The 26,229-nt window shown below is 41.6% G+C and overlaps 1 protein-coding gene across 1 annotated transcript in view; it reads left to right on the plus strand.

Moving 5' to 3' along the window:
- LOC311492619 (metal transporter CNNM4) overlaps window positions 1-16,499 on the plus strand; it is a 44,277-nt gene extending 27,778 nt beyond the window's left edge. The window contains exons 5-7 of the mRNA XM_084550948.1: window positions 6,781-6,877; window positions 14,255-14,433; window positions 15,669-16,499. Coding sequence (XP_084407074.1) covers window positions 6,781-6,877; window positions 14,255-14,433; window positions 15,669-15,926 — 534 coding nt within the window. The 3' untranslated portion in view covers window positions 15,927-16,499. The remainder of the gene's footprint in view (window positions 1-6,780; window positions 6,878-14,254; window positions 14,434-15,668) is intronic.
- Window positions 16,500-26,229: the final 9,730 nt, after the last annotated feature.

The following is a 26,229-nucleotide window of genomic DNA, read 5'->3' on the forward strand; positions in this document are numbered from 1 at the left end:
GGCATTTCCAGTGTCTTTGTGTGTCTGCCACTTGAGCGTGTTGTCGGGTTTAGCCTATTGTACGCTGGCGATGACTCACGCTTTTACATGCCACTGAAGGAACGTGTGTGTGTGTGTTTCACGACTTAATGACTCCGTGACTTTGCAAACACGATTGTTCAGTTTGACATCAGCAGCTCATTGTATGACAAACACATGGTCACAAACCACTAAAACGTTAGAGGCTGGTGAAATAAAAAAAAATCACACTCACGCAACCACACACATACAAACACATGACCAAAATCTCCCTCCCTTACACACACACACACTGCTATGAGGTGTGTGTGTGTTCAGGGAGGCCCCCCTGCGTGCCTTGTTATAAGTTATTAACAAACCTGTGACGGTAAATCCTCAGACCTCTGCAGGGGTTCATATGATTAATTCTTCCTTGTTTGTTTCCTCAGTCTGTTTTACAGTCCGTCCTCTTGTATTTACCTGTTTCATTACATTAAGGCCCTCACTGTTTTTATAGCTGACGCTTAAAGGCTGCTTTTCCATAACATTAAAAGCAAAAGAATCGTGATCTTTACCGTGAACTGCATTGACCTGTATTCTTTTACCTTCTAGTGGTGTAATAACAGCTTATTACTCATCAGCGGACTGTGCAACTGCAAACACTGTAACTAGGGATGTCGCAATCGAAGCAGTTTTCAAACGATCAGATCGGTATGAGGTTTCAACCGAGCACGACCATTTGTAGATTTTATGTATTTTACGTCTTCCATAAACCAAAACCACATCCTTGTAGCGTCAAAGCGTCCTCTTCCTCTTTGTTGGCCAACGTCAAAGCTGCCAAAGATGCAAAGTCACGTGACTGAACACGTACTAGCGTAAGAACTTTACTCAGTCTGTCAGACGGTGATTATAAATTTATGCAATGTGGATGTTTGGCAAGGTGGTAGTTGGAGATCATTCAACACTGAACGCTGATTTTAAAAGAAAAGTTTCCTGGAGACGGCATCAAGGAGAAAAATATTCAAGGGTTAGGGAGTTTATGACGCTGGAAGACCAGAACCTTTCTGGAGTAGAGAACGCAGGTTTTCTGGAGCCAATGTACGAGCTACCCTCTCCACACAACATTAACTTTGACAGAAAGATTTACTGGACTTAATCCAGTAGCACGGTGCACACGTTGATTTAGGAGAATACATAGGTAAGATCAGAAGAGCCTTTAAGAATCTCCTGGATCGGGACTTGGATTGGCCGATACTGAATATTAACAGGTCGTATCGGATTGGCTCTATAAATAACTGGGGTTGGGTTTAAAATAAATCTACTGACTAATTCAAAACTTAATTTGAATTATCCCAATAGTTTTGATAAAAACCTTGGACTGACCTCCACGCAACGAATCGAATCCACACGTAATGAAGATCCACAACACGACAGAAGCTACAACTCTGGCCTTAACGCTGATGTGTGGCAGCATTTTATCTTCGCAAAGCACAAATCTCTGAAACCATTTTTCTTTGAAATCTATCTGTACATAAACTTATCAAACCAGGACCTTGAGATTATGAAAAGAAGAACAATTGACTCACAAAATCGATAGCGATATCCAGCCTAATAACTTAAACTGGGTCAAAACTACTTTAAAGTGATAAGAAAATCAGAAATGACTCCAGGTCTTTGGTGCAACCATTTATTTTTTTATTTTTTTGATAGTAATAAGATTATAGTCTCTGAAATAACTTCATTTAATCGCTAAAAATGTGAGCAGGATTAGACAGATTTAAAAGAAACCCTTAGAAAAACAAATATATTTGAAAGGGAATACAAATAACTTATACCTAAACGGTTGCTCTGTACATTTGTCACACATTTTCTGTCTGATGGCTTGATCACTTCTCATATATCTTCTTGTTTAGTTGACATTATGGTTTCTTTACTGACAGAAACAATGGCTAAAATTTAAACTAGAATAAAACATATTTATTTCTCAGACTTTGAGCCTTCATTTCTCCTCTACGGTCCATAAAAAGTGATTCTGCTGACATCCAGGTCTCATTTCAACACTGTAACAAGCTGCCCCGTCCTCACTTGACTCCTAATCCCCCCCCCGGCTGTAGGAGACTTTGTGTTTTTTAGCCTTTCAGGACGGCCATACATCAGTGACTCGCCGATTTGACGGACAAACTCTTCGGCGGGGACACCGAGTTCCTTGCTCACGTTGTCGATGAGTCATGACTCACTAACTTGAACTTTGGCCAAGAGCTCAGCTCCCGCACATGTCCTAGCGAAAAAACACCCACACTCCCAATGAACTTAAAGCTAACCAGGTTTGTGTCATTGAGAGCAAATATCTCTTTTAAACAGGAGCCCTAGTAAAGAGTGGCAGCAAAACCCTTATCCATAACCCTAACCCTAACCCTAACCCTAACAGTTTCAATAAGAGTTAACATAAAATTATAGTGACATGACATAGAAATGATCAGGTAAAACTTGTGCATGCATCTTTTTAAAGTCTTCCAGGTTCTGAAGTTTGAGATCAGACTCTCGGTTGTTCCATGAAGAAAACTTAAAAGCTGTCTTTCAGTTCGAACCTTAGGAACCACAACCTGCAGTGTATCCATAGAGCGGAGACTGTATTTTCCCAATTTCAAGATTAAAAGAGAAGATTAATACGTAGGAGTCGTGCCAAGAATGGTTTTGTAACTAAAAAACAATAACCAACAAAACAGGCCAACTTTTACCAACTTTTAAATATATAACATCATTTCTTTTTGTGTTTTTTGACTGCACAACATTTATAACCTAAACAAAACTTGCAGTGCCCACACACAGATGCCCTACCTTGTGTTTCTTTTCTTAGACACTGCATGCCATTCATATTAGAGATTATCTGACCCAGTCCTCTAGCCATCATAATTTGACCATTCGGAGTCGCTCAGCTCTTTACACTCGCACATTTTTCTCGCTTTCACATCAACTTCAAGAACTGATTGTTCACTTGCCGCCTAAAATAATCCCGCCTTTTGATGGGCGCCCTTGTAGCTGGACGATTCACGGTGTGTGTATATAAAGTGTTGGCTGTCAGCGTCGGCTCTTGGAAAACAGGTCCGACCAAAGCACCGGCAGGCTTTACACCTCTCCCACTGCTGCTGCCCTCCACCTCCCTCCTGTTTCTATTCTTTCTCCTCTACCTCCCCTGTGCCTCTCTTTAAATTAAACACCAACTACGCAACCATGGACGCCTACAGGTTGGTCGATTCGGCCTTCAATGTGCTTGTGCGAAGCGTATGTTGAGAGGTTAGCAAGTCCACCGATAAGTTGCATAAACTTGGGAGCAGAGCCAAGCCAAGTTTTAACCTTTGCATTAAGGGTCAGATGAAGAAGGCACTCTGCTATAAACCTCATGTATATGTGGTGCAACAGTAGAGTAGACCTTTGTTGGTTCGCTCTGTTTGGCTCGCCAATAAAGAAGAGCAGACAGATAAGGTTTGCAGCGACCGGCAGCCGGTACCCTTGGCATTTGACCTCTGATTACTCAGCGACCGGTGGTTGAGGCCTGTGGCTAAACAGTGAAACTGGACGAATTTGGAACAGAGGATTTGAGCAAAGGGATTCATGCAAAGTCAACTGAGAATAAATATCACGGTGAGCATCGATAGACGGTGAGGTAGTAATGAAAGGAATTAAACATCCCAAGCATCCAAAACATTTTCTCATTTACGCACCTTCTCATCATTTCACTCCTTAATGCGGCCAGCAAACATTATATTTTCAGTTGAGTCATGATGTGTCACTAATAAAAACACAGTAGAAAGTAATGGAATCTATATTCTAGACCTGAATACATATGCTGAGAACAGACAGCTCATGTGCTACATACTGTGAGCTGCAGATATGTATAGCCTGTATAAAAACATGCAGCACCTCAGCGCCATCATTAGCATTTAATAGTACTCCAGAACAGAAGTCTTCTCTGTGTATAACTTTATCAAATAGTTGATGTACAGCCTCCTTCCCTCTGTTACTACGGGACGTTTGGTGAAGTTGTTACCTGACTCCTGTCCGGAGGATTTGGACCGTTCCTCTGCTAGCATTAGCGTTAGCATTAGCCTTTTCAGATGCATTGCAGTTAGTTGTATTTCAGGACTCACATGTCACGGTAGTATGGGCTTCATCTTTAGTGAAGTATTTCCACACACTTGATGAACCGCTGCTAGTTTGCTGCAAAGACCCACTGGACTCCTCATCTGTCTTCTCGGAGGCGTCCATGTTGTTATTGTCACGTGATCAGCGACTAGTCGACATGATGCTTAACAAAACAAGCAGATTGAATGCGTAATCTTGATTATTTAAGTGTGTTTCACAGATTTAGGTTGATCTTTCTGACCAAATCCTGATCTGATGAGCAGACTTCTGAAGCATGGGGGGAATGTTGTGATCTTAATTCAGCAGAGCGTAATAAACTCGAGCCTCCTCCTCCTCCTCCTCCTCCTCCTTCCCTCTCCTGTAATGACACAAAGGCTTGGCACGTGTCCTAAAATAGCACCAGCAATGTTTTATTTTATTTTTTTTAATCAGATTATTTTTGGCTGGGTTTGGGTTTTGTCTGCTGAAAAAGATCAAGTCAAAGCAACGGTTTCTTGGCGTTGAGTTCAAGGACCCGTGTTTGTAAATGATCTGCGAAAGTGGAATTATTAACTCCAGAGTTGCATTTTACACTTTTCATTTCTGCCTGAAAACATTACTGCATGTTCTGACACTTTATTGACTCAAGTGAAATATTAACCCGTGGCTGCACAGTTAAGAGGGATGTAAGCATTCTCTCTCTTTAAACGTTTTAAATCAGCGCTGCCCATGCATTTGAATTTCTACCACACGGGTTTTTATCAGAACTCGGCCGCAGAACGTGACGCAACGCTCCATACGCTGTCCCGTTTGCCCTCTGCTCTTTTGTCTCTCCTTTATTTTACCACCTGTTACGCTTTCATCAGCCCGCACCCTGTGTTTGTGGGCGGGAGTGGGAGGACGGACGGAGGGAAGGAGGGGTGACAGTGTGGATTAACTGTGCTGTGTTGTTGCTGCAGTTCACACATTCCTGCCGGGCCGATACGGGCCAACTCTCTGAACCAACACGGAGGCCTCCTTAACCCCCCGTTCTGTCCTCTCAACCCTGCGTCTCCCGCTGGGTTTCTCTAACTTCTCCATCCATCCATCCATCCATCCAAAAACAGTTTGCCTCTCTTTTCTCTTCTCTTGCATCAACCCTCCTTCAGGCACCGCTATGTGAATCCTATTTCCGTTCATACTGTCGCCAAAGAAAAAGCCATTCCTCCCACGAATGATGCCAAGTTCCTCCAGAGGACGATCACTAATAAAAATCATCTTGTTGTCACCTATATGAGTCTACCGCCCTCTAGCGGCCAAGCTGTATATATTTCTCTGAATATGAGCCGAGGAAGTTGTCTGGTTGTGTTTAGAGTCAGCTTAATGATCAGCATCTGTTTTGGTTGTTTCAGTCGTATTACAAGGAAATGTTTTGTTGCCGTTGCTTCCGTAAAGTGACAGTTGCAAGGAGTTAAATACACGTAGAATAAAATAGCAATATACGCCGATCAGGCATAACATTATGACCACCTTCCTAATCTCCAAAACAGTTGGGACTCATCAGAGAATGGACACGGGCCTTCTGAGGGTGTCCTGTGGTGTCTGGCAACAGGATGTTGTTAGTGGTGGGGGCTTTGAGGGGAGAGGCCTCTGTGGATCATCCCACAGATACTTGATCAGTTTGGGATCTAGTGGATCTATCCTCAGGTCAACACCTTGTTCTTTTTCGTCGTTTTTGTGGCTGCATCCTGCTGGGGATGGCTGCTGCCATCAAGGAGTGTCTTCTCGAGTGACGTCTGAGTTTAGATTTTATCGAAGCATGCTGATTTCATCCCAACAAAAATCACGCTCCTGAATGTGTCACACGCTCACTTCACACGCAAGCGCGTTACCGTTTGTTTATTATTACCAGTAGGTGTGAGTCGTCCAGCGGGGGGGCCTCAGTGAGTCATAGGAAACTGTTCCACCTGGACACGTCAACTGCGTTGGCGTTCAGGGAATGAAGCTAGCTAGTTAATCCTGGTTATCTACGACTGGTTTCCTAGTTAGTGGTTAGATTTAAACATGTATGATCCAGAAGGAAACGTGTCTATATTTAGATCCTGTCGACATTTTAGTTCATTTAAATTCTGGACGAGTTCTTCTTTGTTACACATTGTGTTACATTGCTATGTGGTGGGGGTGTCTGGTCTGGTCTAGGTGGGTGCTACTTGTATAAGTAACATCCACATGAATGAATGCCAGGTCCAAAAGTTTCCCAGCAGAACATTGGATTGTCACAAGATGGTTGATGATATTTACTTCTCCTGTCAGTGGTCATAATGTTGTGGCTGATCGGAAGTATTTAACATTAACAGAAACAACATTAAACTATAATAGAGTCTGAAATGTTCATCTGGGTTGAATGAGTCTATTAGTTGTGTCTGTTATGTCGTCTCTGAAGGAGCTGATAATCCATTCACATGACTTCAGGAGGAGTTTTAGTGTCACATGATTCTCTGCCCTTTCACTTGGTGCAACATTATATTTTTATCTCCACTATTTATGACACAGACACAGATTAAAGTACATATGTTTATTTGTTTTATTGTATGTATTTTTATTATTAAATGTTTAAAAAGTCATCCTTGATTTAATGAGCTGTGATTAATTTATCTTTTCTGTCTGTGTTGAATCCTTCAGGGTCGAGTAGAAGTGGAGGCTGGAAACGAGAACATGAAGTTTGAGACTGGACCTTTCTCCTACTATGGTGTCATGGCTCTTAGTGCTCCCACACTGGGTGAGTCCTAAAACTCTCCCCTTCCCTCCTCTCCCCTTCCCTCCCCTCCTCTCCTCTCCCCTCCCCTCCCCTCCTCTCCTCTCCTCTCCTCGCCTCTCGTCTTCCCTTCCCTCTCCTCTCCTCCTTTCCTCTTCCCTAACCTTTTACTCTCATCTCCTCTCCTCTCCCCTCCTCTATTCTCCCCTCCCCTCCCCTCCTCTATTCTCCCCTCCCCTCTCCTCTCCTCTCCCCCTTCCCTCCTCTCCTCTCGTCTCCCTCCTCTCCTCTCGTCTCCCCTTCCCTTCCCTTCCCTTCCCTCTCCTCTCCCCCCTCTCCTCTCCTCTTGTCTCCCCTCCTCCCCCCCCTCCTCTTGTCTCCCTTCCTCTCCTCTCCTCTCTTCTTGTCTCTCCTCCTCTCCTCTCCTCTCCTCGCCTCTCGTCTTCCCTTCCCTCTCCTCTCCTCCTTTCCTCTTCCCTAACCTTTTACTCTCATCTCCTCTCCTCTCCCCTCCTCTATTCTCCCCTCTCCTCTCCTCTCCCCCTTCCCTCCTCTCCTCTCGTCTCCCTCCTCTCCTCTCGTCTCCCCTTCCCTTCCCTTCCCTTCCCTCTCCTCTCCCCCCTCTCCTCTCCTCTTGTCTCCCCTCCTCCCCCCCCTCCTCTTGTCTCCCTTCCTCTCCTCTCCTCTCTTCTTGTCTCCCTTCCCCTCCTCTCCTCTCCTCTTGTCTCCCTTCCTCTCCTCTCCCCCCCTCCTCTCCTCTTGTCTCCCTTCCTCTCCCCTCCCCTCCTCTCCTCTCCCCCCTCCTCCCCCCTCCTCTCTTCTCCTCTCCTCTTGTCTCTCCTTCCCTCCTCTCCTATTATTAAGAGAGGAAAGACAGGATAGATATATATTTATATTTATATCGTTTTGATCGTTAAGTATCATCATTAACGTGTCTCATAGCTTTTTGTGAAAACTTTTTATGCTACTTACTGTTGTCTATTAAAAACATGTTCTCTAGCATCCATCTCTCTGCTTTTAATAAAAACCTGAGGCCATTTAGCAGCGAGCATCTTAAACTTCAGTTGACCTTTTTAAATGGTACCAGTGATTTGTAACGGAGCGAAATCAGCTACTCACCTGCAGCAGTGTGGTCAAACAGCCCCACCTGGTGGACGAGATCACACATTACATGTACTCTAAAAGAACCTCACATGACCCTGGGCAGTATTACTGTGTGTATATATACATAGATATGACTATGATTATTAACCTTGGCTGAAGTGAGTATGTCATTGTATATTGTATAATTGTATATATTATATAATTTATGTGACATTCGCTCAACATCACTCTCCAAGTTCAAGACATGACATTTGTGTTCAGTTATCTTTTTACATACTTTGAAACACACACCCACACACCCACCACACACCCACCCACACCCACACCCACACCCACCCACACCCACCCACCCACACACACACCCACACCCACACACACACACCCTGATGTTTATATGTTGTCATGTAATAAACCAGGCAGATAAAAGTTTCCTGAGAGCGCCTGAGAATTTGAGAAGTAACTCTTTTACTGACAACACAAGTCAGACCATGTGATGGCTCCTTTAATCCTGTCGCTCTTTATTTTTAGGTCTAACATATATTTACTTCCCAGCAGGAAACAAAAATTTTCGCTCTTCTTTTGTACCATATGATAGAGAGAAGGTTTGGTTTGAGTTGACTGAGTGCACGTGGGGGAGACATCAAGGGGGAAGTGGGATGTAGTTGTGGTTTCTGAATTACTCCCCTCCTTTCGATCCCTCTCTCCCACACACATTTACAATTCCTTAAAAAAATAAAAATAAAATACCCTCTCTGCCAGTTTTCTCTTTTTCTGTTGCACTCAGCCGTCAGTTCAGTCTCTCCATTTGTGTCTCTGTCTGCTGATCATATAGAGAGAGACCCAATAAGAGCTCGGCCTGACAGATGTGGAACTTTATTTTATTTTTATTTATTTATTTATTTATTTTTGGTGCACAAATTTAGCAACGACTTTGGTTTCAGTGGGACTAGCGTATATTTAGATTTAGACTTAGAATTTACTGATTGACAGGAAAACTGCTTGGTTACAGTAGCTCAGTTGCACAAAAAAATGTGTAAGACAATTGAAATAAAATAAAATAATAAATAAATAAAATACAAACATACAATAAAACACAATAAAAAAATGAAATGCATTAAATGAAATAAAATAATAAACAAATAAATAAATAAAATAATAAATAAATAAAATACAAACATACAATAAACAATAGAAAAATAAAATACATAAAATACATTAAATAAAATAAAATAATAAAATAAATAAAATAATAAATAAAATACAAACATACAATGAAATACAATAAAAATAAAATACATAAAATAAAATAAAATAATAAACAAATAATAAATAAATAAATAAAATACAAACATAATAAAATACAATAAAAAATAAAATACATAAAATAAAATGCAATAGTATAAGCAAAAAAACAAGTAAACATATACTTAATACACAGGAAGAGTAAATGAATAGGTGAAAAGGATTTTTGACTTTTTAACGATGTGGCTTTTTCTTAACAGTAACTAATTATTCTTTCAGGTGCTCCGTGAAGAAAAAGAGCGTCATTTTCATTTTTTGACCTTCTTTCCTTCCTCAGACAGTTTCCTCAAACGTTCAGCCTTAAAAACTCTCCTTCAAACAGTTTAACAATGTTCTTTTCCTTTGGAACCACGTCTCTGTGGGTTTTACATGTCCTCACCGGGTCTGGAGGAAACTCCGTCTCCCTGTCTCTCACTGACTGTCCCTCCTTCCCCTTCATCCTTCTCCCCCTGTCCTCCCATCAACCCCCCCTCTCCCCTCGTCTCCTCTCAGTGGCTGCACCTCGTCCCCGCCACCTCTCCTTTAAGAGGTTTTCTCTGTTCTCTCGGTTGCCAGGTAAACGCCGGCATGTCTGGGTGCTTTAACACCAAGGACAGGCAGGGCTCGGGGCGGGGGGAAGGGGTTATAGTGTCAGACGTAGCTTTACTGTGCATGCTGGGTAAATTGATGCATGATCAGAGAGGACAGAAAAACAGTCTTGTTCTACTTTTTACGGGTTCTGACAGTAAATAATTGTTCAGTGTTGATTTACCGATTAAGGACAACAAAGAGTTACGGGATGACAGCTGCGTTTTCGGCAAATAAGCTCTTTGTTTAATCCAAAACGGCTTCTTTTAGTGAATCTGAGTCCCCAATTTATTTGCATGTATTTACAGGGCAGGTTGGGTAGGAGGCGCTCTCGCTGTCACTGTGTCATTTTAAATGTACCAGATCTGCTCAGACATCACTGCAAAAACTCACCTTAAGAAAAAAACATATTAAAATGAGGAATATATTACTTAAAATAAGCAAAATGATCAGCAAGTAGATGTATAAAACCTCAAAGGACCCACAAAACTGGTGTTTTTAGACTAAAAACAAGTAGATTTGTGTCGGTACACGGGAAATATTTAAGATTTATTCAGCATTTGACAACACCATCATCTTTAAATAAGGTTATATGTCTTAAAACATATATTTGCCCTTAATTCTTTTGAGTTAAACTCAAAAGTTGAACGTGAGCTGTCTCATTTTAAGCGTGAACTTAACTAAGAACATGTTCTAAAAGCTTATTAGGATTAATTTAGGAACGAAACACTAGAACTGTCTAATAAGAAGAATTATCTTGGTAAATAAAAAGGAGAACAAGCATATTTTGCCTTAATTTAAGGTATTTACTCTTTGTCAGATTTCTGTTTTTGAGGTGTTGTCAGACTCCTCTTGCTCCTCTTGGAAAAGTCAGTTTAATTAAGGCTTAACGAACGAAAAAGGAAATGTCAATATAATATTACAGGTGTTAGAACGATGTCAAGTTTATTTCAAGTAGGAGTTGCAGCTATATTGTTCCTATTGTCAAATTTGTGATAAAATTTTCTTTTATCAGATAGTCTTTTTGCATCCAGATAAAAATGATACCTAAACCATCACATGCATGAGGCCTTTTTCCTATTTGTGACATTTAAAATAGTTTATATGTGGAACAGTTTAAAGCAGCAGAGTAGATTTAAGATGTTTTACAATAAATTGTCTATCCCACATGCATGTGATGGATGCAGAGGTGACACCAGGGGACGTTGAGGACGCTGATCAAAGAGTTTATTTGCCGAAATGTCAGCGCTGTTTTTCAACCGGCAGGGAATTGATCACATGGCGCATTTAAAAATAAGACGGGAGAAGGATGGGACAACGTTAAGGGACGCCCAGATGGGACTTGAACCCCTTTAAGGACCCCTCGAGGTGTTAATCTGTCTCCTCTCTGCAGCATCAATTCTGCATCTTAATAAACAGCCTCACATAGTTTCTTCCTCCAGTATTTAGGACGAAGCTGTGGAGATGCAGCCAGCCATGTTTAGTTTTTGTCACTCTTGTAGCAGACATAAGCCCTGGTTTAAATATATAGTGATAGATATTAACAGCTGGTTGTAGATCGTAGTATTTTTTTTAAAGCACAGCAGATCATTTTTAAAAACTAATCCATCACCGGAGCCCGGTTTCAAATCTAATCCAATAGCGTCACAGTTTTGTAATCGATACTCAAAATGTTTGTGTGTGTGTGAGGACTGTTGTTTGGAATTGGGTAGCGTCTTAACTCTTCCACCTTAACTTTAGAAACGCTAACAAGTCTCTGATTATAGTTATTACAGATCCAGTTGGGAACTTTACAGGTTTTAACCATAGACTGTATATAAATATGGATGATGCATCGCCACTTTTTCTTGCATTGGGCCAAACTGACGGTATGTTCCCGGGGATACGGGCGACGCCATCTTGTGAGTTTGGAGCAAGAGTCTGATCAGTGCGTTCCGAGAGTGGAGCCACGTTATCGATGCCCCGCCCACATTTCCTCCAGACTCACTCGCGCTTTCGTTTAATTAATGCTACGCTCTGCTCTACCTCCACCAGTTACAAGGAAATGTTGGATTATATACTGCACTTATTTTAAAAAAAAAAAAAAACTCTCACGGTCTAACATGACGGCTTTATGGAGCGGTTGGCATGGCAACTCGCCATTTTGCGTCAAATAACTAACTAAAACGAAACTTTTCCAAACAACTGACACTTGAACATGCATCAACATTATATTAACTACCTAAAATGACAGAAACCATCTTTGGAAAAAAATAAAAAATATTTGACGTGTTCTTTAGTGTTTTAGTTTGTCCCAAGTCCCACCCACTAACTCGGAAGGGGTGGAGCTTATGACATATACTGCAACCAGCCACCAGGGGGAGCTCTACTTGCTTTGGCTTCATTTTAGAGGAGCTGTTCCACCGTCCATCTTTATACAGTCTATGTTTTTAACAAAGATTACGATTACATCGACAATATTTGAAATCATTCTGATTAGAGATTATAAAAACATAAATGCTGACATGGATGCTAAATAAAATGATCAGTGGTCATTTTATTTAGCGAACCAAAACATTAATCAGAATGAAACTTATTCAGCCTGCTGTGGAGCAACTTTATTGACAGCACCATATTCATTCAGTAGAAGAATTTTGAACCTGTCAACAATCGACGTTATGAACAATCTTTACCTCATTTAATGTCTCCAACAAAATTTTTTAAAAAAAAAGTTGCATCAGCCACAAACGACTTCTGTTTTCCTACCGCCCAGTCTCATCACGTCACCTGATGTTTACCCCAGATAAAGGATTTATTCAAACCAGAGAGAAACCATCATACCAAGAGTTTTATCAGCCACAACATTATGACCACCGATTGTAGAAGTTAATAACATTGATCATCTTGTGACAATTCAATGTTCTGCTGGGAAACTTTTGGACCTGGCATTCATTGGTGTGGATTTAACTTAGACATGTAGCACCCACCTAGACCAGACCAGGCACCCCCACCCCATAGCAATGTAACACAATGTGTAGCAAAGAAGAACTCGTCCAGAATTTAAATGAACTAAAATGTCGACAGGATCTAAATAAAGAAACGTTTCCTTCTGGATCTTACATGTTTAAATCTAACCACTAACTAGGAAACCAGTCGTAGATAACCAGGATTAACTAGCTAGCTTCATTCCCTGAACGCTAACGCAGTTGACGTGTGCAGGTAAAACAGTTTCCTATGACTCACTGAGGCCCCCCGCTGGACGACTCACACCTACTGGTAATAATAAACAAACGGTAACGGCCTTGCGTGTGAAGTGAGCGTGTGACACATTCAGGAACGTGATTTTTGTTTGGATGAAGTCAGCATGTTTCGATAAAATCTGAACTCAGACGTCACCCGAGTGATGAATGTTAGTCATCGTAGTTTCAGTCAGCTGGAGCAGAGCTGGAAAACAACAAGTCAAAGAAAGTATTTTCAACTGGTGAGTGTATTAGGTATTATTAATTCCCGAGAATTTGTCAAGAAGTGTGACTAAGAGGCTTACGGTAAGTGTGGAAGGAAAGAAGAAAGCTGGAAGCAGGGCCAGCTGTTTGGAATTGACTGAAAATGCCCATCCACGTATTTTGTTGGGGAGACATTCCATTACCGTTCTAACAAAATAATCCAAATCTGTTTTTACTAACTTCTCAAACGAGAATATTTCCATCTCAGAACTTTAGCAAATGCTATTTGAACGTCACCTTGAGCTCTGCAATACTGTAGTGGGCAGTCCTTTTAAATCAAGAAAACATCTGCCAGAGTAGTTGAGTCATGTAAATAATTTATACATACAAACGCTGCAGTCCATTGTACAGCATGTTTTCTTTGACGATAACCAACTAACAAGTCTGGAAAGTTGTAGATAGCACTCAGCTGAGCATCGGGCCAGTTTATTTTTCCTCCTCTCTGCAGATTTTGATTTTAACAAACTAAACAAAGCTCCCCTCTCTTTGAGAAATGACAAACTGAGTACCGTTTCCTCCTGTGTTAATAATCCACGCGTTGCTGGTTCGCATCCTGCACTACGGTATTCTCAAAATGTAAAGGAGATATGTTCTACTTTGTGAATGTCTGAGTACTAATTAAGTAGGATAGCAGTCATCTTGGATGCCACTGACTTTGTGTGCGAGATGTTTCTGATTGAAGAGGAAATAACTCGACTTTCCTTTTAACCTCTTTGTCTCTGCTGCTCCCAGCATCCTTACACCCTTACATCTACTCCTTCATATAACGTTAACCTGCATTGAAGCTACGCTGCATTTTGTGCCCTCGAGAACTTCATCGATCTGTATTTGCATCAAAGAACCGTGAATGGCATTGATTAAACGGCCTGAGAAGTCTTTAGACGTGACTGGAGCTGTTGCTGATTACCTTTTTTTTTTTTTTTTTTTCTTATGTGTGTTTTTGCAGAGTTCCGCTCACCGTCCAACGTCAGCGGCTTGAACCGAACGGCGTCTCTGAGCGGCGCCGACAGAACCGAGGCGCTCTCCGTCAGTGGCAGCAACAGCCAGCTCAACAACAGCATCCCCTTGCAGCAGTACACGCCCGACTTCTACGTCCGCGCCCTCACCGACCTGCAGTTTGTCAAGGTCAGTTCAGTCATTTAATCTTCGTAGAAACAAGTAAGTGGATTTTACCTTAGACGTAGGAAAACATTTTTGCATGAAAGGACAAGAAACGCCGTTGTCCTGCCTGAACATTTAGAGCAGGGGTGTCATCAGTCTCCTTTTAGTTCAGGGGCCACATACAAACCAATTTGAGCTCAAGGGAGCTGGACCAGTACGATAATAGAGTAATAACCTATAAATAACGACAACTCTGAATTTTCCCCTTTGTTTTAGTGTAATAAAAAGCAGCAGTTACTGTGGAAAGCAAGCAGAACTCAAAGTTCGTAGTAAATAACATGGGCTGTACAGTCAAAAATCCCCAAATAAGCAGAAAAAGAAAGCAAGCAGGAACAAATGAGCAGAAATGGATAAAAAAAAATAAAAGGAACTGGTCTTTTGAACCTCAACGACCTGCCGAGTGTTCTCTGAAATTCACCAGAAGATAACTTTCAGGTGGTTGTGTATTGGTATCAGTATTGGCCAATGACACAGAAAAACCAAAACCAAAACCATGAAGATGACTACTACTACTTCTTCTTCTTCTTCTTCTTCTTCTACTTCTTCTTCTACTTCTACTACTTCTGTTTTAGTTGTGGTTGGTCAGCATGAAAGCCACCAGATATCGAAGCAAAAGAAGTTTTGCAAGGTGGTGGGTGGAGATCATTATTCATTGCAAACCAAATAAACAAAACAAACAACAAAAAAAAAAAAAAAAAAAGTAATGAACGGAAAGTACTGAAACAACGGCAGAACCACAAACAACAACATCAACTAACTTTCTTCAAGACAGCATCAAAGGTTAGGCAGTTGATGACAAGAACATTTCTGGAGTAGAGAGCCTACCATCTCCATGCTACATTAGCTCTGACAGCCTTATTTATTGGTCTTAATCCAGTCGTACGGTCCACATGTGATCTAAGAGAACACAAGAAAAGAGAAGAAACGTCTTTATGAATCTCCATTTTGTTAATTTGAGATCAGACAACACTGAACATTAACAGATCGGTGTCGGATCACGGGGCAAAAAAACTTGACCGGAGCATCCCCTGTTGTGTAGAACAAACATGGAATCTATTTAAAGATGGACAAACCCATCTTTAAAGAGGTTTTAAAGCTCAGTGTGGTGGCTCCGCCTGCCGCCATCTTGGTATTCTGACATGTTTTCCATATCTGCTAAAGAGGTGACCAGACGTTTAATTCTCCCCCTCCCCCCTCAGATCACACGGGCTCAGTACGCGAACGGCCTGATGGCGTCCCGTCTGGACAGCACGCCCCAGTCGCCCGAAAGCGGCCACAACGCGACCACCGCGGATCAGACGACTCCCCCCGCCACCGCCAACGCCACCATCACGGACCCGGGGTCAGACTCCGCCCCGTTGGAGAACGGCCCGGACGAGACGACGCTTCTCCTCCTCAACGAGCACAACTCACCGCACACGGCCAATCACCACAGCCAGCTGGAGAACAGCATGTGACCCCCACCCACCTTACCGCCACCTTAACACCCACCCACCCGCCTCCACGTCCTCCATGTTTGAGCGTTTGCAGACGTTTCTCAAGTTTTCCGGGACGACGAAGATCTGAAAGGACCTGCTTGTCTGGACCAGAAAGCTCTTCAGATGTGTCGCCGGTTTGAGTTTCTTCCTGAATGTGTGTGTGTGTGTGTGTGTGTGCGTGTGTGTGTCGCTTCCAGTTCACTGTCCCTAATTAGAGACTCAGGGAGACTCCGCCCTCCTCGCCCTCCTCCTCCTGATGTACATAACACATAAGTGCGGTCGGGAGTAAACCGCAAAACCAACCCCGCCGACGCCGCATGTGTAGCAGCTCCTGCACTTCCGCCTCCGCCTCCAGCCTCCAGCCTCTGCCTCCACTTCCGCCTCCGCCTCCGCCGCATCCATACAGCTAGAAGACAAAGAGCATGTCAGCACAGCAGAGCAAAATATCCAGTAGAAATTCATAGCGAGATATTTATTGATGAGTTCTGCGTGAGGCAGACACACGAAAACACCTACTGACTCTTGTTTCTTACTTTTTTTTGTTTTTGTATGAGTGGAGGTGAGGGTGGGAGGGATTTCTATCTGTCAATCTACATATATACATACGTATATATATATATATATATACGTATGTATATATGTAGGTTTCCTTCTTGTTTCTTGCATAGAAACAGCGAGTAGTCGAGCGCCTTTGTCCCAGAGTTGTTAAAGAGATTCACCGCCGATAGACAGCCAGTCTGTATTGTGATTAAGACAATCAATATGAATGTGTTCAATTAAATGTGTAGGGTACGTTAACTGTGGCCGCTCTGCTCTCAGACCGCTCTCTCTCTCTGTTTCGTTGTTTGTTCTTTTCTTCTTTCTCTCTCAAGGTTTTAAAGATGAATCTGGTTTTTGAGAGCAAAGAGACTTGACAAGTCAAGAGAGGCTGGGTTAATCTGTGGATGTATATGTGTGTGTGCGTTTGAGTGCGTGTGAGACCAAAAACTACATGGCCATCAGCTGACGTGGTGGGAACACGAAACCAAAAGCGGGACGTTTGATCACCTCCCGATTAGAAAATACTTTAAGAAAAATCCGAGACTTTATTTATTCTGTGTGCGTCCGTGGACGAGGGAGCGGGGCAAGAAGAAGTGTAATTTTTATTTTTGCCTTCATTGTGAGATTTTATATGTTAACAAGTGTTCCTTTGCATTCAGTGGTTATGTTTGGGTTTCCTTTTTCTTTTTATATATATATATATATATATAAATCTGGGTGAATGGAGTAACTTTTACTGTTTGTATTTCTGTAGCCAAGCACGCCACTCAGCCAAAATGTAGTCGGTTTTATGGGAGGACGATGTTCGCAGAGCTGCAAACACTCCAGTTAGACCTTTACTGTACGTTCAAGGTGAGATTTTAAAAGATTTAAGCGGAGATGATTTATAGTTTCTACCCCCACCACCACTTAATCTGAATCACGGGTGAATCCAATGAGTTCCCGCCGTCTTCTCTGTGAGAATTCATTAAAAACTAAACGGAATATCTGGGTCTAATCAGCACCGTCTTCATATTTGTGAATTTCTTTCTCTCGCTGCATCCATCGCTGAAACGCTTTCCACCGATGTCGGGTGAACGAACACTGTGAAACCTCGTGAGAGTAGAACTACTGAAGCGCGGGATTTGTCGAGTCCTGAAAGAGGAAATACAAAGCACTTTTCTTTCCGTATTCGTTGCGAAATTAAAACCAAATCATGAGCTCACGATGAGCTCTTTTCTGCTTTTTTTTTTTCCAGTGAATTTCTTGTTATTTTGGGCTCGGTTACTCTGCCGACACGTGAGCAACGTCATGGGATTTTAGTTTCGTTCTTTTTTTATTATTATCATTGCTAATTACTTCCTTTATGACTTGAGATTAAATTTCTACCAAAGAGAGTTTCCTGAGCGGTGTTGCCTTACTTAAATCAGGCTTGTTGTCAAATTTACCTGATCCTTTAACACACTGTGCTTCTGTCGGTTTATTTTTTATTATTTTTTTCTCTTGAACTTATGAAATGTTCCCTCTTACACCAGATATACACCAATGTTTAGTTTTAGTGTTAGTTTATAACACACTGGGTAGATATCTAAGTGTAAAGAATTAGCCTAAATACAAATTTAATAGTGATTTTCAAGTGTGTCATGTGTGTAAAACTAAGCCTAAATCTGATAATAATACTTGAAACTTAATGTCTGGGTCAGCCACAACATTAAAACCACTGACAGGAGAAGGAGTAAATAACATCTTGTGACAATTCAACGTTCTGCTGGGAAGCTTTTGGACCTGGCATTCATTCATGTATTATGTTACTTAGACATGTAGCACCCACCTAGACCAGACCAGACCAGACACCCCCACCCCATAGCAATGACACTCCTTGATGGCAGCAGCCATCCCCAGCAGGATGCAGCCAGGATGCACACAAAGAAACAACTCAAAAAAACATGAAGAACAGCACAAGGTGTTGACCTGGCCTCCAAAATTCACTAGATCCCAAACTGATCAAGTATCTGTGGGATGATCACCAGAGGCCCCTCCCCTCAAAGGCCCCCCCACTAACACTAACATTCTGTTGCCAGACACCACAGGACACCCTCAGAAGGCCCACGTCCATTCTCTGATGAGCCACCACAAGGTAGACCTGCACAATAATAGGAAGGTGGTCATAATGTTATGCCTTAATCTCAACCAGCACCAAATTATTTTTTGTGTTGTTTTATTTTTTTTGCGGTTCACCGTCTAAACTAGTATGTTCTTAAGGTAAACACGCGCCTACAATACTTGACAGTAACATCTGAGCGCCACATTTTTATTTAAATTTTTTTAGATTTAAGAGCACTTGCGTCGTAGCTCTCCATAAAAACCCAACTCAAACCCTAGAAGATATATTTACTTGCATTTTTTTTCCGTCTTTGTATTTACACCGACATTTCTGCTACCTGCGAGAGGCAGCGGCTGTCGGCTAGTGGAAAAGTTCATCCTTTTATTTTCACACCAGCTGCTCGGATAAACTTCTTCCTCTCAGAAAAGACTCTCTCTGGACAACACTAACAAGATTTAAATATATATATATATATATATATATATATATATATATTATTGTCTTTTCTTTTTCCCCCCTCCATCCAGATCAGATGTAGCTTCCGATTTATCGTAAAAATGCACACGAGGCTGCTTTGGCGCCCCCTGCAGGCGTCTCAACTCAATCAGTTCCACTGGCGTTTTATTTCTTCTTTTGTTTTTTTGTTTTTTTTTTGGAAACAGCTCGGACTCTTCTGTGAGTAAAAGTAGAAGCACTTTAGGAAAGAGAAGAAGAAGAAGCCAGTATTTTCCCAAAAAGACACGAATTTGCCAAAGTTGCTGAGTGGGTAGCTCTGTCGCAACCCCGTTACTGTCAGGATTTCAAAACCATTTTCTGTGCCAGCTCCTTAACGTGACACTGCAGATTTCATTTAATTATTTTTTTTTTTTACATCTTTACGTTTGCAGCTCTCAGACTCACCGTTCTGTTGCCTTCGCTGTCACTTCATGACTGTACTGGAATTTATTCTTGTGTTCACGTGTGATTTATCAACACACACACACACTCCCGTTTCAACAAACTGTTGTGTTTTGTACATTTATACGGCTGAGATTGATGTTAAAATGTGTTTGTGCCTCCCCACCACCACCTCCCCCCTCCCTCGCTGCCGCCACACACATCTGCTTTAAATCGTACTGGGTTTGGTTATTTGTTATTGTGTGTGTGTGTGAATGTGTGTGTGAGAGTGAATCAAGTCGGATTATTTTTTTGTACCTCAGAACACTGTCAGTAATCGTGGTGGACAACCATCTTCTTCTTTTTTTTGTTTTTTATTATTATTTGTCATGAGTTTGATTTGGGAACAGAGCGAATGGAGTTTGGGGAAAAATAAGCAGTTTGTTCTTCATTCTCTCTGGCATGAGTTTAACTTAAACAAGAGAAACAAGATGTAAATACTGTTTTATAATTTCTGTCTTAATGAGTTTTGAAGATGAAGAAAGTTATTAATAAACCTGAGATATATTTCTCTATGGAGCTTTGTGGCTGTCCCAGTTTCTTCTGAACATACACCGGTCAGCCACAACATTACGGCCGTCTTGTGACAATTCAGTGTTCTGCTGGGAAACTTCTGGACCTGGCATTCATTAATGTGGATGTTACTTAGACATGTAGCACCCACCTAGACCAGACCAGGCACCCCCACCCCATAGCCCCATTAGGAACAACTCGAAAAAATATGAAGAACAGCACAAGGTGTTGACCTGGCCTCCAAATTCACTAGATCCCAAACTGATCAAGAATCTGTGAGTTGATCCACAGAGGCCCCTCCCCTCAAAGACCCCCCCCCCCCCCCCCCCCCCACGAACAAGATTCTGTTGCCAGACACCACAGGACACCCTCAGAAGGCCCATGTCCATTCTCTGCTGAGCCCCAAGTGTTTTGGAAGCACAAGAGAGACCTACATATTATTAGGAAGGTGGTCATAATGTTATGCCTGATCGGTGCATATCTATATTGTACCGTAGGCTTTATCAAAACTGTATTCGGGCACCAGCCCTGGGAATAAATGATGTTTTCAACCTGTCATTTTTAAGTTTTACAGGACTTATAATTCGTAATAATTCCTAGCCTGGTTCGCAAAATAACCAACTCTACAGTAAACTACAGGACTACAGGGAAAAACTACATTAAAACTCAAACTCTTAGAACAAAATGCAGAGATGATGTGTTACTGTTGTTTATCAGAGATATGTTAATGAGAGGGAACTGTTTGTACGTCCTGTTTATTCATTCATTCGTTTTCTGTAACTGCTTGTCCTGTGAAGGAGGGGCTGGAGCCTATCCCAGCTGTCATTGGGGCGAGAGGTGGGGTCCACCCTGGACAGGTCTCCAGTCTATCACAGGGCTAACACAGAGAGACAGACAACCATTCACACTCACACCTACGGCCAATTTAGATTCACCAATGAACCTAACCAGCATGTCTTTGGACGGTGGGAGGAAGCTGGAGAACCTGGAGAGAACCCACGCAGACACAGGGAGAACATGCAAACTCCACACAGAAAGGAACCAGTCGGCCCATGGATTAGAACCCAGAACCTTCTTGCTGTGAGGCATCAGTGCTAAGCACCACGCCACTGTGTTGCCCACGTCCTGTTTAGCTTATTGGTGTAAATGTAGGCGAGAAACCTTCACGTTGATGAAACGTAGACGGATGTGTGCAAAGAGCATGTGAGAGTTTAGAAGATAATTTATACTATGAAAGGATAGTTTGCCGCATCCAGCTGAAATGTAGAAAATTCTGAAGGGCGCAGAAACTATATATACATATACAGTACTTTGTTTATTCAGGAAAATGACCCAGTATTACATATCTGTGAGGCGCACCTCTAGGATTAGGAGTTCATTTCAAGGCCAAATTAGAGTCCATCTGTTCAGGAGTGTTTCCGATTAATGTAATAAGACTCGGGTGTTGTTCATTTCCTCGGTTTGATTAAAACAATCTGAGATTTGTCTCGGTCTGACCTTCACAACACTTGAAGTGTATGATGGCAACGGATAAAGGAGCTGTCTGGGGAGCTCAGAAATAGAGTTGCTGTTGCTCACCAGGAGATGGAAATTGGAGAAGGTTACAAAACCATCTCTAAAGAGTTTGGAATCAACAAATTAATATTCAGACAGATTAAAAACAAATGGAGGAGATTTAAGATGACTCTTACCCTCCACAGCAGTGGTCCAACAACAAAGATCACTCCATAACAGTCTGAGAGGTCCCAAAGGAACCCAGGGGAACTTCTAAGCAGCTAAAGGCCTCTCTCACTTTGGCTAATGTTAATGTTCATGAATCCAAAAAGAACATTTCTGCCCATTTGCTATTTACTTAACATCATGTGGACAAGACCGAAGACTATTGAGAAGATGTTTAGTAGTTTAAATGAGGAGGTGTCGTGTTTGGAGATGAAACAACACTCAGAACCTCATCCCTCCATGAAACATGGGGTTGCTAATGTCCTTCTTTGGGCCTGTTTTGCTGCATCTGGACCAGGACGGCTTGAACGTCATTGAAGGACCAATGAATTCTGAATTCTACCAGTGAATTCTAAAAGAAAATGTCAGGACATTTGTTCATGGGCTGAAGAGAAACTGGGTCATGCATCAAGACAGCAAGCCCAAGAACACAAGTGGTTCTACAAAAGGAGGGTTAAAGAAGAACAAGATGAATGTTTAGGAACGGCCAAGTCAAAGTCCTGACCTTAATCTAATAGAAATATTGTGAAAGGACCTGAAGCAAGCAGTTCATGTGAGGAAACCCACCAACATCTCAGAACTGAAGTGATTCTGTTCTGAGGAATGGGCTAAAATCCCTCCAAGCTGCTGTAGACGACTGATCAGCAGTTAATGTTTAATTGCTGAAGAAGGAGGTCACAGCAGATACTGGAAATAACTTACTTTTATGATTCACAGATAAGTCCATATTGTCACAATATAGTTTTTTGTGAAGTTCTTCCCTGGTGTTTCTTGTCTTGTTTTACTTCCAGTGTTTTTCCACGCTTTGACTGTTGGATTGGTTTCTCCTTGTGTTCTCCGCCCCCATGAGTTTCACCTGTGTCTGCCTTTCCCTTTGTTCTCCGTCAAGTCGTCTGGGATGTTACTCCTGTTGAGTTGAGTTTTATTTAATGACATATGGTTCATTTTCTTGAATAAACTGACACAATAGCACAATATTTCAGTTTCATTTGTTAGATTGGGGTCTCTTTGTCTACTTTCAGGGCCTGTGTGTAAATCAGAAATGTAGACATTCTTGTGAACTCTATTACGGCGGCGTCTCAACCCTCTTTGAAGGTTTACTTGAGTTCCACTGAACTGACTCAAACTGTATGCTCTACGACTCACAGTGACATCTTCATGTTCTGCATGTATTTATACAAGTCTGGGCAGACAGCTTGGCTCAGCTGAGGCAAACAACCTTTAGTGGCTATGGTTTCTAAGAAACCGTCTAAGAAGCCGTAACCACTTTTAATTTACGTTGGTATGATATGATGGAAACAACAAGACAAAACAATAAACTAAACTGGAAAGAGAAAATATTCTGACTCTCCCGAATAAATGGATCCAACTTTCTCTAACTAATGTAAAATGTGTCAAGCTGTTCATGACAAACGCTGTATTTTCAGACATATTTTCCCGTCTTCTCCGTGCTAAATAATAATGCATTTTTCCGTCCTCTTTCCTTGTCGGTGCATGTAATTCACCTGAAAGACAGTAATACTTAGACAGCCTTTGATTCTTAGACACCGTAACATAAACATGACGATGATGATGAAATGGGCACTTTATGCAGAGACAAAAATATGAGTCAAGCCCTGACAAGGAAGTGAAAATGGGCGTATTGGGAAGTGGTTTAAATTTCGAACATGAAAAATCCCAAAGCAGCTTCTCCTGTCATCACTGGGAATTTTGTTTGAAAAACCAGTTTTACAAGTTGTCACCTATGGATTAAACCATTGTCTCAAACTAGGGCGAATACAATGGAGAAACCTGTTGCTACAAGATAGATGAATGGGAGAGCGTTATTAATTACACCCACCACAACCAAAGAGCTCAGAGGAGGATGTACCAGAGAACCACTGCCCTACAAATCCTGTTCAGTGAGCCAACACTGATTTCAATAGGATCCCGAATGTGTTACCGTGGCGTAACCAACTCTACACAGAGACGGATGTAGAGTTGATTAGGAAAAAACTGTTAACTGTAGAGGAAGGACACAATTGTGTGATGCTACAGGAAGTAAATGTCAAGTTAAGTTCAGACAATGACAGCATTCACTTTACTAAGATAAGATATGACAGGACAAGACAAGATACGATACGATACGATACGATACGATACGCGGTGTGATACACGATATGATACACGATATGATACGATACCATACAATTCGATACAAGACAAAAGATATGATAAAAGACAAAATAAGATACGATATGATACAATATGACAAGACAAAAAAAAATACAACACGATACGATGCGAGACAAAATAAGATGCAACACACGGTATGATACACGATATGATACGATACCATACGATACAAGACAAAAGATACGATACAAGACAAAATAAGATACGATACAATACGATACGATATTTAAGAAATGGTATGAATAAAATGGTATGGTATGGATCCACAGAGGCCCCTCCCCTCAAAGCACCCCCCACAACCTGATCAGTGCATAAAGTGCAGGTGGACTAGGGAACAGGGATGGGAGCTAATGCACTACAGTCTGTGGGGTTGAAGCCGTTTTTCAGTCTGTTGGTCCTGGTTTGTTGTGTCTGAAATCATGTGCCTGGATCTTTCTGGCTTTCTCTGAATTGACTCTTGTGACCACAGGTGATCGGGACTTTGTCGCTTGTACTTCCACATCATGACACTGTCAGAGAATGTGGAAGACTAACAAACTGGTAACATCCAGTTACCACTTCCTCCTTTATGTGAACTTTCCAAAGTGAACTGAAACCTGACTGATATATATTTATTTTTCTTCTTCTAACGGGCTTAAATCCATCCTGTTTTAAGAAGATTTTGTGTTACACAGTTACAGTTTGCCTTTATTATTTGGCTCTGCTGGGTACAGCTTGTCCCGTCAGAGGACATCTTTACATTACTGTATTAGCAGTGTTGATCTGGTACTCAGTACTGCCAAACCAGGCCACGCCCATTTGGATTCCATTTATGGTCCGGTTCCTGCCTGGGGGAATGTGCCAAGTGTAGTATGGATAAGGGGGAGTTTTGGGAGATGTCAGTACAAGTATTGATTTTGAGCAGCTGACGATCATATTTACTCCTTTGAACTATGTATTAATGTTTTTTTCACTGTTAACTTGGAAAAACAGGTTCAGGAGTATGAATTAATCACTGCCAAATGTTAATTGATTTACTAATTGTATTTCCCTTGTGTAGGCGGAGCCACTGTCTATATAAGCAGGAGATGGCGCTTCTCCTGGGGGGCATTTTAGGTGTGACTAGCCAGCAGGCCACAGTGGTTGCCATTGCCAGGGGCCCAAGCCTGAATGGGGCATAGCCTAGTGCAGATTCCTCGTTTGACTTGTAGATTTGTTTGTATCTTAGTTAAGTGGATTCCAGTTATTTTCTTTTTATTTCTTTTTCTTTTGTTTTTCTTCAGTTTGGCCAAGCTGACCTGCACTGTAAATATTGCACCATGCTCACTGCTGGCAGAAAGGGGAAATGAAATAAGTTGGACTGTTGAACAGTATAAAGTTCTCTTCCTTTTTGCCTTCACCGCTCGACCAACCTTACAGATACGGAAAGTCGAGACAAGACAAAATACAATACGATACGCTACAATACGATATGATAAGATATGATACGACAAAATATGATACGATATGCTACGATACAACAAGACAAGACAAAATATGATACGATACGCAACAAAACGATATGATACGACAAAATATGATACGACAAAATATGATACGATACAACAAGACAAAATACGATACGTTACGATACGATATGACAAGACAAGACAAGACAAAATAAGATACGATGCGATACAATACGACAAAACAAGACAAAATACGATATGATACGATACGACAAGACAAAATACAATACGAGACAAGACAAGAAAAAACAAGACAAGACAAAATACGATACGATACAACAAGACAAGACAAGACAAAATACGATGCGATGCGATACAACAAGACAAAATACGATACGGTACGATACTAGAAGACAAGACAAAATACAATACGATATCATTCTACAAAACAAGACAAGATGTGTCAAAGGACCCCCTTTGCAAATCCACAGACAATGCTACAAAATATGTAAAGAAACATCAACTTTTAGAATCTTTTTTTCTTACTTTTATTCACTATATAATAATATAATAATGATAATAGATTATATTTTTTTATTTTCTGCAATTTTTTTTTTCTTATCTTCCCTCCAATTGTCTGAGGCCCCCCTAACGACTCCTGGAGGCCTCCCAGGGGGCCACGGCCCCCACTTTGAAAACCACTGGACTATAGGGAACAGGGATGGGAGCTATTGCATTACAGTCTGTGGGGTTGAAGCCATTTTTCTGTCTGTTGGTTCTGGGTTTGTTGTTGTGATGTGTCTGAAATCATGTGTCTGGATTTTTCTGGCTTCTACATCATGACACTGTCAGAGAATGTGTGTTTCCAAAGTGAACTGAAACCTGACTG

The sequence above is a fragment of the Chelon labrosus genome (genome assembly GCF_963514085.1).
Source record: "Chelon labrosus genome assembly, chromosome: 9".
Classification (NCBI taxonomy): Eukaryota; Metazoa; Chordata; class Actinopteri; order Mugiliformes; family Mugilidae; genus Chelon; species Chelon labrosus.